Consider the following 20,880-nt stretch of genomic DNA (forward strand, 5'->3'; position numbering starts at 1 on the left):
GTGTGGAGTATATCAGAGAGTGTTACAGTGAGTGGTGTGGTGTATATCAGTGTTACAGTGAGGGCTGTGGGGTATATCAGTGTGTTACAGTGAGGGGTGTGGAGTATATCAGATTGTTTCAGTGAGGGGTGTGGGGTATATCAATGTGTTACAGTGAGGGGTGTGGGATATATCAGAGTGTTACAGTGAGGGGTGTGGGGTATATCAGTGTGTTACAGTGAGGGGTGTGGGGTATATCAGTGTGTTACAGTGAGGGGTGTGGGGTATATCAGAGTGTTACAGTGAGGGGTGTGGGGTATATCAGTGTTACAGTGAGGGGTGTGGGGTATTTCAGTGTTACAGTGAGTGGTGTGGGGTATATCAGTGTTACAGTGAGGGGTGTGGGGTATTTCAGTGTTACAGTGAGTGGTGTGGGGTATATCAGTGTTACAGTGAGGCATGTGAGGTATATCAGTGTGTTGCAGTGAGGGGTGTGGAGTATATCAGTGTTACAGTGAGAGGTGTGGGGTATATCAGTGTGTTGCAGTGAGGGGTGTGGGCTATATCAGAGTGTTACAGTGAGGGGTGTGGGGTATATCAGTGTTACAGTGAGGGGTGTGGGGTATATCAGAGTGTTACAGTGAGGGTTGTGGGGTATATCAGTATTACAGTGAGAGGTGTGGGGTATATCAGTGTTATAGTGAGGGGTGTGGGCTATATCAGAGTGTTACAGTGAGGGGTGTGGGGTATATCAGTGTTACAGTGAGGGGTGTGGGGTATATCAGAGTGTTACAGTGAGGGTTGTGGGGTATATCAGTATTACAGTGAGAGGTGTGGGGTATATCAGTGTTATAGTGAGTGGTGTGGGGTATATCAGTGTTACAGTGAGGGGTGTGGGGTATTTCAGTGTTACAGTGAGTGGTGTGGGGTATATCAGTGTTACAGTGAGGCGTGTGAGGTATATCAGTGTGTTGCAGTGAGGGGTGTGGAGTATATCAGTGTTACAGTGAGAGGTGTGGGGTATATCAGCGTGTTGCAGTGAGGGGTGTGGGCTATATCAGAGTGTTACAGTGAGGGGTGTGGGGTATATCAGTGTTACAGTGAGGGGTGTGGGGTATATCAGTGTTACAGTGAAGGGTGTGGGTTATATCAGAGTGTTCCAGTAAGGGGTGTGGGGTATATCAGAGAGTGAGATAGTGAGAGGTGTGGGATATATCAGAGAGTGTTACAGTGAGGGGTGTGGGGTATATCAGAGTGTTACAGTGAGGGGTGAAGGGTATATCAATGTTAAAGTGAGGGGTGTGTGGTATATCAGTGCTACAGTGAGGAGTGTGGGGTAAATCAGTGTTACAGTGTGGGATGTGGGGTATATCAGTGTTACAGCGAGTGGTGTGGTGTATATCAGTGTTACAGTGAGGGGTGTGGGTTATATCAGTGTTACAGTGAGGGGTGTGGGTTATATCAGTGTTACAGTGAGCGGTGTGAGGTATATCAGTGTTACAGTGAGTGGTGTGGGGTATATCAGAGTGCTACAGTGAGGGGTGTGGGGTATATCAGTGTTACAGTGAGTGGTGTGGGGTATATCAGTGTTACAGTGAGGGGTGTGGGCTATATCAGAGTGTTACAGTGAGGGGTGTGGGGTATATCAGTGTAACAGTGAGGGGTGTGGGGTATATCAGTGTTACAGTGAGGGGTGTGGGGTATATCAGTGTTACAGTGAAGGGTGTGGGTTATATCAGAGTGTTCCAGTAAGGGGTGTGGGGTATATCAGAGAGTGTGATAGTGAGAGGTGTGGGATATATCAGAGAGTGTTACAGTGAGGGGCGCGGGGTATATCAGAGTGTTACAGTGAGGGGTGTGGGGTATATCAGAGTGTTACAGTGAGGGGTGTGGGTTATATCAGAGTGTTCCAGTAAGGGGTGTGGGGTATGTCAGAGAGTGTTACAGTGAGAGGTGTGGGATATATCAGAGAGTGTTACAGTGAGGGGTGTGGGGCATATCAGAGTGTTACAGTGACGGGTGTGGGGTATATCAGAGTGTTACAATGAGGGGTGTGGGGTATATCAGTGTTACAGTGAGGGGTGTGGGTTATATCAGTGTTACAGTGAGGGGTGTGGGGTATATCAGTGTTACAGTGAGTGGTGTGGGGTATATCAGTGTTACAGTGAGGGGTGTGGGCTATATCAGAGTGTTACAGTGAGGGGTGTGGGGTATATCAGTGTAACAGTGAGGGGTGTGGGGTATATCAGTGTGGCGTCCTGGTGTATGAACTGTATATGTGCTCCACATGAACTCGCTGAACTTCAGCTTCCAGCGATTTCCCCCAGTATTCATTTGGCCTCGTAGGGCTTACATCGGGCCCGTCCTCCTCGTACATCAACCTGGCTGCAGGCTTCCTGCACATACGCGCCAAGTGACCGTTGACGTTGCAGTTTCTGCAGGTATATTGCTGATACCTGCAAGCTCTGGCTGGGTGTTTGCCTCCACACCTCCAGCATGAACTGGAGGCCCGTTGTTGGAAACAAAAGGTCCATTACCAGTCGATCGTCTCTGACTGTCTCTGTCACTGTCCTTAAGTGCACCATTAACAAGTGTTGATGGCCCCATTACTGGCCGCATTGTCCATTGCGATGGCATGAATTGCCGTTCAGCTAGCCATTGTCTCTGTTGAATTCCCCTTTGGGTTCAACTGCATGCTGGGGCATGTCCGATTGCCCTTGTCTGCCTAGAGAAATGTGTGCCGCGTTAACAATGTTGACTCCCTGGTCATTTGCCGCATTTGAGCCAAGATTTTTGTCATACATCATTCTGGTCTCTTCCTCCCCTGAGATAACTGTCTGGGCTATCAGGGCCGCCGCTTCCATGGTCAAGTCTTTGGTCTCAATCAGTTTCCTGAAAACCCCAGCGTGCCCGATGTCCTCAATAAAAAAAAAAGTCTCACAGCATCTCCACTCTGCATACATCTGGGAACTTACATAGGCTCGCCAGTCACCGGAGATCTGCCACACATTCAGGAACGCTTTGCCCTTCTCGCTGCCGGTGCGTGTAAAACCGGTGTCTCGCTATGTGCATGCTGCTCGCCGGTTTAAAGTGTTCCCCGATCAACTTACTGAGCTCTTCGAACATCTTGTCCGCCAGCTTCTCTGGCACTAGAAGATCCTTCATCAGGGAGTACGTTCTGGATCCACAAACCGTCAGGAGATGAGCCCTGCGTTTGTCGGCCGAATCCTGTCACAACCATTCCTTAGTGACAAAACTTTGCTGTAGTCTGTCAATAAAGTTGTTCCAATCATCACCAACACAGTACCTCTCTTCTGTGCTGCTAGTGGCCATTCTCGCGTGGTTTAAATCCCAGTTTCTCGTCGCCAATGATATGTCCTTACTGTAGAGTTTAAATGCACACGAGGCCCATACTTGAGAGAAGGTCACTCTGTGACCAAGTGATGAAGGTGGGTGGAGCTTCCCCTTTTATACCTGAAAGTCCAGGTTAGGAGTGTCTCCCACAAGTTCACCACCTAGTGGTCAATGTTCTCAAGGTGTACAACTTAGGTCAGCTTATACATGGGTTACAATCATAGTTGAATACATGACAATAATCACTCCACCATCGGTGGCCGGACCTTCTGTTGCCTGGGCCCCAAGCTCTGGAACTCGTTCCCTAAACCTCTCTGCCTCTCTTTCCTCCTTCAAGATGCTCCTTAAAACCTCCCTCTTTGACCAAGCTTTTGGTCACCTGCACTAATTTCTACTTATGCGGCTCAGTGTCAAATTTTTTATCTTTAAACACTCTTGTGAAGAGCCTTGGGATGTTTCACTACGTTAAGGACACTATTTAAATACAAGTTGTTGTTGTTGTACGACTCAGAGACATGGACCATGTACAGCAGACAGCTCAAGTCGCTGGAGAAATACCACCAACGATGTCTCCGCAAGATCCTGCAAATCCCCTGGGAGGGCAGACGCACCAACGTTAGCGTCCTCGACCAGGCCAACATCCCCAGCATTGAAGCACTGACCACACTCGACCAGCTCCGCTGGGCAGGTCACATTGTCCACATGCTCCAGACACGGGACTCCCAAAGCAAGCGCTCTACTCGGAGCTCCGTCACGGCAAACAAGCCAAAAGTGGGCAGAGGAAACGTTACAGGGACACCCTCAAAGCCTCCCTGATAAAGTGCAACATCCCCACTGGCACCTGGGAGTCCCTGGCCAAAGACCGCCCTAAGTGGAGGAAGTGCATCCGGGAGGGCGCTGAGCACCTCGAGTCTCATCGCCGAGAGCATGCAGAAACCAAGCGCAGGCAGCGGAAGGAGCGTGCGGCAAACCAGTCCCACCCTCCCTTACCCTCAACGTCTATCTGTCCCACCTGTGACAGGGACTGTGGTTCTCGTATTGGGCTGTTCAGTCACCTAAGGACTCATGTTAAGAGTGGAAGCAAGTCTTCCTCGATCCCGAGGGTCTGCCTGTGATGATGATGATGATAGGGCCTCCCCGAAACAAGATTTAGATGCGCCCGTGGGTGGAAAGTGTCCTTTTCTGATGCTCCAGCAGCGCTTAAAGGGCCGCAGCAGCTCGTGTCAAAAGTACTAGGATAGGACGTGACCCCGCCACCGTACGCTTCTCATTGCCCCACACCCGGTATGTGACACCTTTGCCAGCGTTCGCCACCCAACTATTGTCTCCTTTCCTCTCCCCTCTCTTTAATTAACCAAAGAGCCGCCCCCTCCTCACCACCTCCAAGACTCATAAAATGCTGACTTGAAAATCCACCTCAGTGTGTCCCCACTTTATACCCAGTGTCAGCATCGAGTGCTCCCAGGGCAGGTACAGCACGGGTTAGATACAGTGTAGGGCTTCCTCTACATTACCCTGACAGTGTGTTGCCACTTTATACCCAGTGTCAGCATCGAGTGCTCCCAGGGCAGGTACAGCACGGGTTAGATACAGTGTAGGGCCCCCTCTACATTACCCTGACAGTGTGTCCCCACTTTATACCCAGTGTCAGCATCGAGTGCTCCCAGGGCAGGTACAGCACGGGTTAGATACAGTGTAGGGCTCCCTCTACATTACCCTGACAGTGTGTCGCCACTTTATACCCAGTGTCAGCATCGAGTGCTCCCAGGGCAGGTACAGCACGGGTTAGATACAGTGTAGGGCTCCCTCTACATTACCCTGACAGTGTATCCCCACTTTATACCCAGTGTCAGCATCGAGTGCTCCCAGGGCAGGTACAGCACGAGTTAGGTACAGTGTAGGGCTCCCTCGACATTACCCTGACAGTGTGTCCCCACTTTATACCCAGTGTCAGCATCGAGCGCTCCCAGGGCAGGTACAGCACGGGTTAGATACAGTGTAGTGCTCCCTGTACATTACCCTGACAGTGTGTCTCCCACTTTATACCCAGTGTCAGCATCGAGTGCTCCCAGGGCAGGTACAACACGGGTTAGATACAGTGTAGGGCTCCCTCTACATTACCCTGACAGTGTGTCCCCACTTTAGACCCAGTGTCAGTATCGAGGTTCTGTCTTCACGAAGAGTGTAATATCTCCAAGTTTGCAGATGACACTAAGCTGGGTGGCGGTGTGAGCTGCGAGGAGGATGCTAAGAGGCTGCAGGGTGACTTGGACAGGTTAGGTGAGTGGGCAAATGCATGGCAGATGCAGTATAATGTGGATAAATGTGAAGTTATCCACTTTGGGGGCAAAAACATGAAGGCAAAATATTATCTGAATGGTGGCAAACGAGGAAAAGGGGAGGTGCAACGAGACCTGGGTGTCATGGTTCCTCAGTCACTGAAAGTTGGCATGCAGGTACAGCAGGCGGTGAAGAAGGCAAATGGTATGTTGGCCTTCATAGCTAGGGAATTTGAGTATAGGAGCAGGGAGATCTTACTGCAGTTTGACAGGGCCTTGGTGAGGCCTCACCTGGAATATTGTGTTCAGTTTTGGTCTCCTAATCTGAGGAAGGACGTTCTTGCTATTGAGGGAGTGCAGCGAAGGTTCACCAGACTGATTCCCGGGATGGCTGGACTGACATATGAGGAGAGACTGGATCAACTGAGCTTGTATTCACTGGAGTTTAGAAGGATGAGAGGGGATCTCATAGAAACATATAAAATTCTGACGGGACTGGACAGGTTAGATGTGGGAAGAATGTTCCCGATGTTGGGGAAGTCCAGAACCAGGGGACATAGTCTAAGGATAAGGGGTAAGCCATTTAGGACTGAGATGAGGAGAAACTTCTTCACTCAGAGAGTTGTTAACCTGTGGAATTCCCTGCCGCAGAGAGTTGTTGATGCCAGTTCATTGGATATATTCAAGAGAGAGTTAGATATGGCTCTTACGGTTAAGGGGATCAAGGGGTATGGAGAGAAAGCAGGAAAGGGGTACTGAGGGAATGATCAGCCATGATCATATTGAATGGTGGTGCAGGCTCGAAGGGCTGAATGGCCTACTCCTGCACCTATTTTTCTTTGTTTCTATGTTTCTATGATTATATTGCAAATGGATGGCCAAACCAGGTAAAAGACAAAGATACACATCCATTATTCGTAGGAATGAATTATCAGTCGATAAAGATTGTATCATGTGGGGTGCAAGAGTGATTATACCAAATAAATTCAGGCCCAAATTATTAGGGGACCTCCATGACCAGCACCTGGGAATGTGCTTGACCAATAGTTTTGCACGCAGTTATTTATGGTGACCAAGTCTTGATAAGGATATAGAGTACATTATGAGTCAGTGTACGACATGTCAATCGGTAAGCCAGCAACCACCACCAGTACCATTACAGCCATGGAAATGGCCTCCCAAGGTGTGGCAAAGGCTACATATCTATTTTGCTGAGTTAGAAGGACAACAATTGTTCATTGTGATTGATAGCCATTCGAAGTGGGTTGAGGTGTTTCCAATGTGGAAAATGACAAGTAAAACATTGGACATTTTACGAAAATTATTTTCTGCATTTGGCCTCCCTGAGGAAATTGTTTCGGGCAATTTTGTTCAGAAGAATTTGCACAATTCACGAGCAAAAATGATGTGAAACATACCAAGGTTCCAGCGTACCATCCTGCCTTGAATGGTGCAGCAGAGCGCACTGTACAAATTGTAAAACGTGCCCTCATAAAACAAATGTTAGATCCAAATCCAAGGAAATGACAGTTGTCATTGGATTACAAATTGGCTACTTTTTTGGTTACATATCGAAATACTCCTCATACAACTACTGGTAGAACACCAGCAGAGTTGTTTCTCAAATGACAGCCACAAACCAGATTCTCGTTGTTAAAACCAAATTTGGCACAGTCCGTGGAAGAGATACAATTAAGACAGAAAAAGAATCATGATAGAGGTAGAGTAAAAGAGAGAAGTGTGAAATTAAACCAGAAGGTGAGAGTGAAGAACCATCACCATAAATGGTTAAAGTGGTTACCAGGAAGAGTGGTGAAGATATGTGGTCCTCGCACATATTTGGTAAAGATGTTTGATAATGGACAGGTTAGGTTTGTTCATATTGATCGTATTTTACCGACAGATATAAAGGAGTTGAAGGTGGGAATGATTCAATTATTTCTGACTCATCAGATAGTTTTGATACACCAGTAGCAAATCCTAAATCCAATGTACTGGAAACAAATCCAGGAGAGAATCAGAATGAAAGTCTGAGTCCGAGTCAGGAAAACAAAGAGCCTGAAGTTAGAGTGAGTTCAAATGAAAATCAAGGAAATTCCGTGGAGGAAAACGTTCCTCAGGATGAGCCTCGAATGAGTTTAGATTCCACACCATGTTTGGAAGGTTCTGTTCGAGAGCGAAGGTATCCGCTTCGAAACAGAAAACAAGTGGTAAAGTTAAATTTGTAAACATGGAAAAAAAAATATGACTATATCCTGTGTTATGTATAAAATGAAAGTTATGTATGATGTTGTTATAATAACTTCTTCATTCAAGAGGGAGAAGTGTAATGTCTGTAAGCTTGTAATGTTTGTAGCGCCACACTGTGGATATGGACGTGTTGTGTACGGCAACTACAGAGTTAATAATTAAACAGAATCAGGCATGTTCCGGAGGCTTCCGAGAGAGCTGCCTACCATGTTAGGAGCTGTGTGTGTGCTCTGCTCTGTGAAAATATCACAGCTCCCAAGGCAGGTACAGCACGGTTAGATACAGTGTAGGGCTCCCTCTACATTACCCTGACAGTGTGTCCTCCACTTTATACCCAGTGTCAGCATCGAGTGCTCCCAGGGCAGGTACAGCACGGGTTAGATACAGTGTAGGGCACCCTCTATATTACCCTGACAGTGTGTCCCCACTTTATACCCAGTGTCAGCATCGAGTGCTCCCAGGGCAGGTACAGCACGGGTTAGATACAGTGTAGGGCTCCCTCTACATTACCCTGACAGTGTGTCCCCCACTTTATACCCAGTGTCAGCATCGAGTGCTCCCAGGGCAGGTACAGCACGGGTTAGATACAGTGTAGGGCTCCCTCTACATTACCCTGACAGTGTGTCCCCACTTTATAACCAGTGTCAGCATCGAGTGCTCCCAGGGCAGGTACAGCACGGGTTAGATACAGTGTGGGGCACCCTCTACATTACCCTGACAGTGTGTCCCCACTTTATACCCAGTGTCAGCATCGAGTGCTCCCAGGGCAGGTACAGCACGGGTTCGATACAGTGTAGGGCTCCCTCTACATTACCCTGACAGTGTGTCCCCCACTTTATACCCAGTGTCAGCATCGAGCATTCCCAGGGCACGAGTTAGATACAGTGTAGAGCTCCCTATAAATGAGGTTAGTTGGGTGAGATTATCCATCGCCTCGGTCAGAAACACGGAAGTGAAAAAGTTAATGTCAACTGTGCACTGATTAACCGTTAAATAGAGACAACCAAGTTTAAATCGTGAAATCCGATTTAATCCCTCCGAAATGGATGATCTGTTAAATCAACGGTAAGATTGTTTCTAATCCGGCTAAGATTAAAACCACCATTGATTTTGTGGCAGAGGATTCAACAACAATAACAACTTGCATTGATATAGCGCCTATACTGTAGTAAAACCGTCGCAATGTGCTTTACAGGAGCGTGAATCAGGCGCAAAGTCACATAGGGAGATATTAGGGCAGGTGACGTAAAGCTTGGCCAAAGATGTAGGTTTTAAGGAGCGTCTTAAAGGAGGAGAGACAGTGGCAGAGAGGGCTCGGGAGGGACAGTTCCAGAGCATAGGACCTAGGCAGCTGAAGGCACAGCCGCCAAATGGTGGAGCAATTAAAATCGGGATGGGTAAGAGGCCAGATTTGGATGTGCGCAAATATATCAATGGATTGTACGGGCTGGAAGAGGTTACCGAGAATGGGAGGGTTGTAGGAGCTGGAGGAGTTATATTAGAATGGTATAGTGAGAGCTGTGGTATATATCAGTGTTACAGTGAGGGGTGTGGGGTATATCAGTGTTACAGTGAGGGGTGTGGGGTATATCAGTGTTACAGTGAGGGGTGTGGGGTATATCAGTGTTACAGTGAGGGGTGTGGGGTATATCAGTGTTACAGTGAGGGGTGTGGGGTATATCAGTGTTACAGTGAGGGGTGTGGGGTATATCAGTGTTACAGTGAGGGGTGTGGGGTATATCAGTGTTACAGTGAGGGGTGTGGGGTATATCAGTGTTACAGTGAGGGGTGTGGGGTATATCAGTGTTACAGTGAGGGGTGTGGGGTATATCAGTGTTACAGTGAGGGGTGTCTGGTATATCAGTGTTATAGTGAGGGGTGTGGAGTATATCAGAGAGTGTTACAGTGAGTGGTGTGGTGTATATCAGTGTTACAGTGAGGGCTGTGGGGTATATCAGTGTGTTACAGTGAGGGGTGTGGAGTATATCAGATTGTTTCAGTGAGGGGTGTGGGGTATATCAATGTGTTACAGTGAGGGGTGTGGGATATATCAGAGTGTTACAGTGAGGGGTGTGGGGTATATCAGTGTGTTACAGTGAGGGGTGTGGGGTATATCAGTGTGTTACAGTGAGGGGTGTGGGGTATATCAGAGTGTTACAGTGAGGGGTGTGGGGTATATCAGTGTTACAGTGAGGGGTGTGGGGTATTTCAGTGTTACAGTGAGTGGTGTGGGGTATATCAGTGTTACAGTGAGGGGTGTGGGGTATTTCAGTGTTACAGTGAGTGGTGTGGGGTATATCAGTGTTACAGTGAGGCATGTGAGGTATATCAGTGTGTTGCAGTGAGGGGTGTGGAGTATATCAGTGTTACAGTGAGAGGTGTGGGGTATATCAGTGTGTTGCAGTGAGGGGTGTGGGCTATATCAGAGTGTTACAGTGAGGGGTGTGGGGTATATCAGTGTTACAGTGAGGGGTGTGGGGTATATCAGAGTGTTACAGTGAGGGTTGTGGGGTATATCAGTATTACAGTGAGAGGTGTGGGGTATATCAGTGTTATAGTGAGGGGTGTGGGCTATATCAGAGTGTTACAGTGAGGGGTGTGGGGTATATCAGTGTTACAGTGAGGGGTGTGGGGTATATCAGAGTGTTACAGTGAGGGTTGTGGGGTATATCAGTATTACAGTGAGAGGTGTGGGGTATATCAGTGTTATAGTGAGTGGTGTGGGGTATATCAGTGTTACAGTGAGGGGTGTGGGGTATTTCAGTGTTACAGTGAGTGGTGTGGGGTATATCAGTGTTACAGTGAGGCGTGTGAGGTATATCAGTGTGTTGCAGTGAGGGGTGTGGAGTATATCAGTGTTACAGTGAGAGGTGTGGGGTATATCAGCGTGTTGCAGTGAGGGGTGTGGGCTATATCAGAGTGTTACAGTGAGGGGTGTGGGGTATATCAGTGTTACAGTGAGGGGTGTGGGGTATATCAGTGTTACAGTGAAGGGTGTGGGTTATATCAGAGTGTTCCAGTAAGGGGTGTGGGGTATATCAGAGAGTGAGATAGTGAGAGGTGTGGGATATATCAGAGAGTGTTACAGTGAGGGGTGTGGGGTATATCAGAGTGTTACAGTGAGGGGTGAAGGGTATATCAATGTTAAAGTGAGGGGTGTGTGGTATATCAGTGCTACAGTGAGGAGTGTGGGGTAAATCAGTGTTACAGTGTGGGATGTGGGGTATATCAGTGTTACAGCGAGTGGTGTGGTGTATATCAGTGTTACAGTGAGGGGTGTGGGTTATATCAGTGTTACAGTGAGGGGTGTGGGTTATATCAGTGTTACAGTGAGCGGTGTGAGGTATATCAGTGTTACAGTGAGTGGTGTGGGGTATATCAGAGTGCTACAGTGAGGGGTGTGGGGTATATCAGTGTTACAGTGAGTGGTGTGGGGTATATCAGTGTTACAGTGAGGGGTGTGGGCTATATCAGAGTGTTACAGTGAGGGGTGTGGGGTATATCAGTGTAACAGTGAGGGGTGTGGGGTATATCAGTGTTACAGTGAGGGGTGTGGGGTATATCAGTGTTACAGTGAAGGGTGTGGGTTATATCAGAGTGTTCCAGTAAGGGGTGTGGGGTATATCAGAGAGTGTGATAGTGAGAGGTGTGGGATATATCAGAGAGTGTTACAGTGAGGGGCGCGGGGTATATCAGAGTGTTACAGTGAGGGGTGTGGGGTATATCAGAGTGTTACAGTGAGGGGTGTGGGTTATATCAGAGTGTTCCAGTAAGGGGTGTGGGGTATGTCAGAGAGTGTTACAGTGAGAGGTGTGGGATATATCAGAGAGTGTTACAGTGAGGGGTGTGGGGCATATCAGAGTGTTACAGTGACGGGTGTGGGGTATATCAGAGTGTTACAATGAGGGGTGTGGGGTATATCAGTGTTACAGTGAGGGGTGTGGGTTATATCAGTGTTACAGTGAGGGGTGTGGGGTATATCAGTGTTACAGTGAGTGGTGTGGGGTATATCAGTGTTACAGTGAGGGGTGTGGGCTATATCAGAGTGTTACAGTGAGGGGTGTGGGGTATATCAGTGTAACAGTGAGGGGTGTGGGGTATATCAGTGTTACAGTGAGGGGTGTGGGGTATATCAGTGTTACAGTGAAGGGTGTGGGTTATATCAGAGTGTTCCGGTAAGGGGTGTGGGGTATATCAGAGAGTGTGATAGTGAGAGGTGTGGGATATATCAGAGAGTGTTACAGTGAGGGGCGCGGGGTATATCAGAGTGTTACAGTGAGGGGTGTGGGGTATATCAGAGTGTTACAGTGAGGGGTGTGGGTTATAACGGAGTGTTCCAGTAAGGGGTGTGGGGTATGTCAGAGAGTGTTACAGTGAGAGGTGTGGGATATATCAGAGAGTGTTACAGTGAGGGGTGTGGGGTATATCAGAGTGTTACAGTGACGGGTGTGGGGTATATCAGAGTGTTACAATGAGGGGTGTGGGGTATATCAGTGTTACAGTGAGGGGTGTGGGGTATATCAGTGTGTTACAGTGAGGGTGTGGGGTATATCAGTGTTACAGTGAGTGGTGTGGGGTATATCAGAGTGCTACAGTGAGAGGTGTGGGGTATATCAGTGTTACAGTGAGTGGTGTGGGGTATATCAGTGTTACAGTGAGGGGTGTGGGCTATATTAGAGTGTTACAGTGAGGGGTGTGGGGTATATCAGTGTAACAGTGAGGGGCGCGGGGTATATCAGAGTGTTACAGTGAGGGATGTGGGGTATATCAGAGTGTTACAGTGAGGGGTGTGGGTTATATCAGAGTGTTCCAGTAAGGGGTATGGGGTATATCAGAGAGTGTTACAGTGAGAGGTGTGGGATATATCAGAGAGTGTTACAGAGAGGGGCGCGGGGTATATCAGAGTGTTACAATGAGGGGTGTGGGGTATATCAGTGTTACAGTGAGGGGTGTGGGGTATATCAGTGTGTGACAGTGAGGGTGTGGGGTATATCAGTGTTACACTGAGTGGTGTGGTATATATCAGTGTTACAGTGAGAGGTGTGGGTTATATCAGTGTTACAGTGAGGAGTGTGGGGTATATCAGTGTTACAGTGAGCGGTGTGGGGTATATCAGAGTGTTACAGTGAGGGATGTGGGGTATATCAGTGCTACAGTGAGGAGTGTTGGGTAAATCAGTGTTCCAGTGCGGGATGTTGGGTATATCAGTGTTACAGTGAGGGGTGTTTGGTATATCAGTGTTACAGTGAGGGATGTTGGGTATATCAGTGTTACAGTGAGGGGTGTGGGGTATATCAGTATTACAGTGAGGGGTTTGGGGTATATCAGTGTAACAGTGAGGGGTGTGGGGTTCATCAGTGTTACAGTGAGGGGTGTGGGGTATATCAGTGTTACAGTGAGGGGTGTGGGGTATATCAGTGTTACAGTAAGGGGTGTGGGGTATATCAGTATTACAGTGAGGGGTTTGGGGTATATCAGTGTAACAGTGAGGGGTGTGGGGTATTTCAGTGTTACAGTGAGGGTTGTGGGGTATATCAGTGTGTTACAGTGAGAGGTGTGGTGTATATCAGTGTGTTACATTTGCGGGTGTGGAATATATCAGAGTGTTACAGGAGGGGTGTGGGGTATATCAGAGAGTGTTATAGTGAGGTGTGTGGGGTATATCAGAGTGTTAAAGTGAGGGGCGCGGGGTATATCAGAATGTTACAGTGAGGGGTGTGGGGTGTATCAGTGTTACAGTGAGGGGTGCAGGCTATATCAGTGTGTTACAGTGAGGGTGTGGGGTATATCAGTGTTACAGTGAGGGGCGTGGGTATATCAGTGATACAATGAGGGGTGTGGGGTATATCAGAGTGTTACAGTGATAGGTGTGGGGTATATCAGAGTGTTACAGTGATGGGTGTGGGGTATATCAGGGTGTTACAGTGAGGGGTGTGGGGTATCTCAAAGTTTTACAGTGAGGGGCGTGGGGTATTTCAGTGTTACAGTGAGGTGTGTGGGGTATATCAGAGTGTTACAGTGAGGGGTGTGGGGTATATCAGAGTGTTACAGTGAGGGGTGTGGGGTATATCGGTGTTACAGTGAGGGAGTGTGGGGTACATCGGTGTTACAGTGAGGTGGTGGTGTATATCAGTGTTACAGTGAGGGGTGTGGGGTATATCAGTGTTACAGTGAGAGGTGTGGGGTATATCGGTGTTACAGTGAGGGGTGTCGGGTACATCAGTGTTACAGTGAGAGGTGTGGGGTATATCGGTGTTACAGTGAGGGGTGTGGGGTATATCATTATTACAGTGAGGGGTGTCTGGTATATCAGTGTTATAATGAGGGGTGTGGAGTATATCAGAGAGTGTTACAGTGAGTGGTGTGGTGTATATCAGTGTTACAGAGAGGGTTGTGGGGTATATCAGTGTGTCACAGTGAGGGGTGTGGGGTATATCAGAGTGTTACAGTAAGGGGTGTGGGGTATATCAGAGAGTGTTACAGTGAGGGGTGTGGGGTATATCAGAGGATGTTATAGTGAGAGGTGTGGGATATATCAGAGAGTGTTACATTGAGGGGCGCGGGGTATATTAGAATGTTACAGTGAGGGGTGTGGGGTATATCAGTGTTACAGTGAGGGGTGTGGGCTATATCAGAGAGTGTTATAGTGACGGGTGTGGGGTATATCAGTGTTAGAGTGAGGGTGTGGGGTATATCAGTGTTACAGTGAGGGGTGTGGGGTATATCAGTGTTACAGTGAGGGGTGTGGGGTATATCAGTGTTACAGTGAGGGGTGTGGGGTATATCAGTGTTACAGTGAGGGGTGTGTGGTATATCGGAGAGTGTTACAGTGAGGGGTGTGGTTTATATCAGTGTTACAGTGAGGGGTGTGGGATATATCAGTGTTACAGTGTGGGGTGTGGGGTACATCAGTGTTACAGTGAGGGGTGTGGGCTATATCAGAGTGTTACAGTGAGGGGGTGGGGTACATCAGAGTGTTACAGTGAGGGTTGTGGGGTATATCAGTGTGTTACAGTGAGGGGTGTGGGGTATATCAGAATGTTACAGTGAGGGGTGTGGGGTATATCAGTGTTACAGTGAGGGGTGTGGGCTATATCAGAGTGTTACAGTGAGGGGGTGGGGTATATCAGAGTGTTACAGTGAGGGTTGTGGGGTATATCAGTGTGTTACATTGAGAGGTGTGGGGTATATCAATGTGTTACAGTGAGGGTTGTGGGGTATATCAGTGGTATAGTGAAGGGTGTGGGGTATATCAGTGTTACAGTGAGGTGTGTTGGGTATATCGGTGTGTAACAGTGAGGGGTGTGGGGTATATCAGAGTGTTGCAGTGAGGGATATGGGGTATATCAGTGTTACAGTGAGGGGTGTGGGATATATCAGTTTTACAGTGAGGTTTGTGAGGTATATCAGAGTGTTACAGTAAGGAGTGTGGGGTACATCAGAGTGTTGCAATGAGGGGTGTGGGGTATATCAGAGTGTTACAGTGAGGGGTGTGGGATATATCAGTTTTAGTGAGGGGTGTGGGGTATATCAGTGTTACAGTGAGGAGTGTGGGGTACATCAGTGTTACATTGAAGGGTGTGGGGTACATCAGTGTTACATACATAAGAACATCAGAACATAAGAATTAGGAACAGGAGTAGGCCATCGAGCCCCTCGAGCCTGCTCCACCATTCAACAAGATCATGGCTGATCTGGCCGTGGACTCAGCTCCACTTACCCGCCCTCTCCCCGTAACCCTTAATTCCCATATTGGTTAAAAATCTATCTATCTGTGACTTGAATACCTTCAATGAGCTAGCCTCAACTGCTTCCTTGGGCAGAGAATTCCACAGATTCACAACCCTCTGGGAGAAGAAATTCCTTCTCAACTCGGTTTTAAATTGACTCCCCCGTATTTTGAGCTGTGCCCCCTAGTTCTAGTCTCCCCGACCAGTGGAAACAACCTCTCTGCCTCTATCTTGTCTATTCCTTTCATGATTTTAAATGTTTCTGTAAGATCACCCCTCATCCTTCTGAACTCCAAGGAGTAAAGACCCAGTCTACTCAATCTATCATCATAAGGTAACCCCCTCATCTCCGGAATCAGCCTAGTAAATCATCTCTAAAGCTAGTATATCCTTCCTTAAGTAAGGTGACCAAAACTCACGCAGTACTCCAGGTGCGGCCTCACCAATACCCTATACAGTTGTAGCAGGACCGCCCTGCTTTTGTACTCCATCCCTCTCGCAATGAAGGCCAACATTCCATTCGCCTTCCTGATTACCTGCTGCACCTGCAAACTAACTTTTTGGGATTCATGCACAAGGACCCCCAGGTCCCTCTGCACCTCAGCATGTTGTAATTTCTCCCCATTCAAATAATATTCCCTTTTACTGTTTTGTTTCCCCAAGGTGGATGACCTCACACTTTCCGACATTGTATTCCATCTGCCAAACCTTAGCCCATTCGCTTAACCTATCTAAATCTCTTTGCAGCCTCTCCGTGTCCTCTACACAACCCGCTTTCCCACTAATCTTTGTGTCATCTGCAAATTTTGTTACACTACACTCTGTCCCCTCTTCCAGGTCATCTATGTATATTGTAAACAGTTGTGGTCCCAGCACCGATCCCTGTGGCACACCACTAACCACCGATTTCCAACCCGAAAAGGACCCATTTATCCCGAATCTCTGCTTTCTGTTCGCCAGCCAATTCTCGATCCATGCTAATACATTTCCTCTGACTCCGCGTACCTCTATCTTCTGCAGTAACCTTTTGTGTGGCACCTTATCGAATAGGAAAAGGGGAGGTGCAACGAGACCTGGGTGTCATGGTACATCAGTCATTGAAGGTTGGCATGCAGGTACAGCAGGCGGTTAAGAAAGCAAATGGCATGTTGGCCTTCATAGTGAGGGGATTTGAGTACAGGGGCAGGGAGGTGTTGCTACAGTCGTACAGGGCCTTGGTGAGGCCACACCTGGAGTATTGTGTACAGTTTTGGTCTTCTAACTTGAGGAAGGACATTCTTGCTATTGAGGGAGTGCAGCGAAGATTCACCAGACTGATTCCCGGGATGGTGGGACTGACCTATCAAGAAAGACTGGATCAACTGGGCTTGCATTCACTGGAGTTCAGAAGAATGAGAGGGGTCCTCATAGAAACGTTTAAAATTCTGACGGGTTTAGAGAGGTTAGATGCAGGAAGAATGTTCCCAATGTTGGGGAAGTCCAGAACCAGGGGTCACAGTCTAAGGATAAGGGGTAAGCCATTTAGGACTGAGATGAGGAGAAGCTTCTTCACCCAGAGAGTGGTGAACCTGTGGAATTCTCTACCACAGAAAGTAGTTGAGGCCAATTCACTAAATATATTCAAAAGGGAGTTAGATGTAGTCCTTACTACTAGGGGGATCAAGGGGTGTGGTGAGAAAGCAGGAAGGGGGTACTGAAGTTGCATGTTCAGCCATGAACTCATTGAATGGCGGTGCAGGCTAGAAGGGCTGAATGGCCTACTCCTGCACCTATTTTCTATGTTTCTATGTTTCTATACCTTTTGGAAATCTAAATACACCACATCCATCGGTGAGGGGTGTGGGGTATATCTGTGTTACAGTGAGGGGTGTGGGGTATATCAGTGTTACAGTGAGGGGTGTGGGGTATATCAGTGTGACAGTGAGGGGTGTGGGGTACATCAGTGTTACAGTGAGGGGTGTGGAGTACATCAGTGTTGCAGTGAGGGGTGTGGGGTATATCAGTGTTGCAGTGAGGAGTGTGGGATTTCTCAGTGTTACAGTGAGGGGTGTGGGGTATATCAGAGTGTTACAGTGTGGGGTGTGACGTATATCAGAGAGTTTTACAGTGAGAGGTGTGGGGTATATCAGTGTGTTACAGTGAGGTGTGCGTGGTATATCAGTGTGTTACAGTGAGGGGTGTGGGGTATATCAGTGTGTTACAGTGAGGTGTGCGTGGTACATCAGTGTGTTACAGTGAGGGGTGTGGGGTATATCAGTGTGTTACAGTGAGGGGTGTGGGTATATCATTGTGTTACAGTGAGGTGTTTGTGGTATATCAGTGTGTAACAGTGAGGGGCGTGGGGTATATCAGAGAGTGTTACAGTGAGGGGTGTGGGGTATATCCGTGTGTTACAGTGAGGGGTGTGGTGTATATCAGTGTGTTACAGTGAGGTGTGCGTGGTATATCAGTGTGTTACAGTGAGGGGTGTGGGGTATATCCGTGTGTTACAGTGAGGGGTGTGGGGTATATCAGAGAGTGTTGCAGTGAGAGGTGTGGGGTATAGCAGAGAGTGTAACATTAATGGGTGTGGGGTATATCAGAGTATTACAGTGAGGGGTGTGGGGTATATCAGAGTGTTACAGTTGAGGGGTTTTGCATACACATTCTTGTTCAAACATTTTATGTTATTTAATAACTCCTTTCTGCTCCATGGAAAGGTTAAACAGTATCGTCTCTCTCTTTAGGATCGTGAATTGGCACCAGAGGAGATTGAAGGTGAGTTCAGGACATATAAAATATTGCTAGCAAATGTTAAATAATGGTCCGATTTTACAGAATGCCAATTGACCCAAACCCCTTCCCATTCACTCCCAGTGTACAGAATCCTAATGGAACCAAATCTCTTCCCATTCACTCCCATTGTGTAAAATCCCAATGGACCCAAACCCCTTCCCATTCATTCCCATTGTACAGAATCCCAATGGACCCAAACCCCTTCCCATTCACTCCCAGTGTACAGAATCCCAATGGACTCAAACCCCTTCCCATTCACTCCCTGTGAACAGAATCCCAGTGGACCCAAACTGCTTCCCATTCACTCCTATTGTACAGAAACCCAATAGTCCCAAACCACTTCCCATTCACTCGCAGTGTACAGAATCCCAATGGACTCAAACCCCTTCCCATTCACTCGCAGTGTACAGAATCCCAATGGACCCAAACCCCTTCCCATTCACTCCCATTGTACACAATCCCAATGGACTCAAACCGCTTCCCATTCACTCCCATTGTACAGAATCCCAATGGACCCAACCCCTTCCCATTCACTCCCATTGTACAGAATCCCAAGGGACTCAAACCCCTTCCCATTCACTCCCATTGTACAGAATCCCAATGGACCCAAACCCCTTCCCATTCACTCCCATTGTACACAATCGCAATGGACCCAACCCCTTCCCATTCAGTACCATTGTACAGAATCCCAATGGACCCAAACCCCTTCCCATTCACTCCCATTGTACAGAATCCCAATGGGCCCAAACCGCTTCCCATTCACTCCCATTGTACAGAATCCCAATGGACCCAACCCCTTCCCATTCACTCCCATTGTACTGAATCCAATGGACCCAACCCTTTCCCATTCACTCCCAGTGTACAGAATCCCAATGGACCCAAACCCCTTCCCATTTACCATTGATGATGAGGGGGTGGGGAGGAGGGGTTATATTTGAAGGCATAGGACATGGATTCCAAACTTTGCAGCAATCAGGGTGTGGTGTGTGTTTTTGTAACGAGGTATGGATTGGGATTGTTTATCAGAAAGGACAGAGTTCTGCCTGTAACTATTCTGATGTTGAATACTTCCAGAGCTGAGAGAAGCATTTAAGGAATTTGACAAGGATAAGGATGGTTTCATTAACTATAAGGACCTCGGGAACTGCATGAGGACCATGGGATACATGCCCACCGAGATGGAACTCATCGAACTCTCTCAGATTATTAGTGAGTTACAATCTTTCTGTTTAGATACAGTGTAGAGCTCACTCTACATTACCCTGACAGTGTGTCCCCCACTTTATACCCAGTGTCAGCATCGAGCGCTCCCAGGGCACCGGTTAGATACAGTGCAGGGCCCCCTCTACATTACCCTGACAGTGTGTCCCCCACTTTATACCCAGTGTCAGCATCGAGCGCTCCCAGGGCACCGGTTAGATACAGTGCAGGGCCCCCTCTACATTACCCTGACAGTGTGTCCCCCACTTTATACCCAGTGTCAGCATCGAGTGCTCCCAGGGCAGGTACAGCACGGGTTAGATACAGTGTAGGGCTCCCTCTACATTACCCTGACAGTGTGTCCCCACTTTATAACCAGTGTCAGCATCGAGCGCTCCCAGGGCACCGGTTAGATACAGTGCAGGGCCCCCTCTACATTACCCTGACAGTGTATCCCCACTTTATACCCAGTGTCAGCATCGAGTGCTCCCAGGGCAGGTACAGCACGGGTTAGATACAGTGTAGGGCACCCTCTACATTACCCTGACAGTGTATCCCCACTTTATACCCAGTGTCAGCATCGAGTGCTCCCAGGGCAGGTACAGCACGGGTTAGATACAGTGTAGGGCTCCCTCTACATTACCCTGACAGTGTGTCCCCCACTTTCTACTTCACGGAAGGTGGCCATTCGGCCCGTCGAGCCCGTGCCGATTCTCAGCTAGTCCCCCTGCCCTTTCCCCGTCGACCTGATAATTTGTTTCCCTTCAGATACGAATCCACTTCCCTTTTGAAAGATAAGATTGAGGCTGCCTCCTCCACCCTTTCAGGCCGTGCATTCCAGATCCTAACTAGTTGCCCCACATTCCTGCTTATCACAGACTGTCACAAAACAACCTGGCTTAACTGATCATTCCCCTCCTTCCTCTCTCTCTGTCTCTCTCTCTCTCTCTCTGACTCTTTCTCTCTCTTTCCCCTCCCTCCTTCTCTCTCTCACTCTATTTCTGTCTCTCCCTCTCTCTCTGACTCTCTCTCTCTCTCCCTCTCACTGTCTCTCTCTCTTTCTCTCTTTCCCCTCCCTCTCTCTCACTCTTTCTCTCTTTCCCCTCCCTCTCTCTCTCGCCCTTTCTCTCTTTCCCCTTCCTCTCTCTCTCACTCTTTCTCTCTTTCCCCTTCCTCTCTCTCTCACTCTATCTCTAACTCTTTCTCACCCTCTCTTTGTCTCTCTTTCTCTCTCTCTGACTCCCTCTCTCTCTGTGTCTCTCTCTCTATCTCTCCCACTCTCTCTGTCTCGCTCTCTCTCTGTCTCTCTCTCT

General features: G+C 48.1%; 1 protein-coding gene across 1 annotated transcript in view; it reads left to right on the forward strand.

The window, feature by feature from the left end:
* Nucleotides 1-20,880, forward strand: part of LOC139274191 (calcium-binding protein 1-like) — a 185,537-nt gene that overhangs the window by 16,924 nt on the left and 147,733 nt on the right. Inside the window, exons 2-3 of the mRNA XM_070891225.1 lie at nucleotides 18,319-18,349; nucleotides 19,442-19,576. Of these exons, the coding sequence (XP_070747326.1) occupies nucleotides 18,319-18,349; nucleotides 19,442-19,576 (166 nt within the window). The remainder of the gene's footprint in view (nucleotides 1-18,318; nucleotides 18,350-19,441; nucleotides 19,577-20,880) is intronic.

The sequence above is a fragment of the Pristiophorus japonicus genome, chromosome 9, assembly GCF_044704955.1.
Source record: "Pristiophorus japonicus isolate sPriJap1 chromosome 9, sPriJap1.hap1, whole genome shotgun sequence".
Lineage (NCBI taxonomy): Eukaryota > Metazoa > Chordata > Chondrichthyes > Pristiophoridae > Pristiophorus > Pristiophorus japonicus.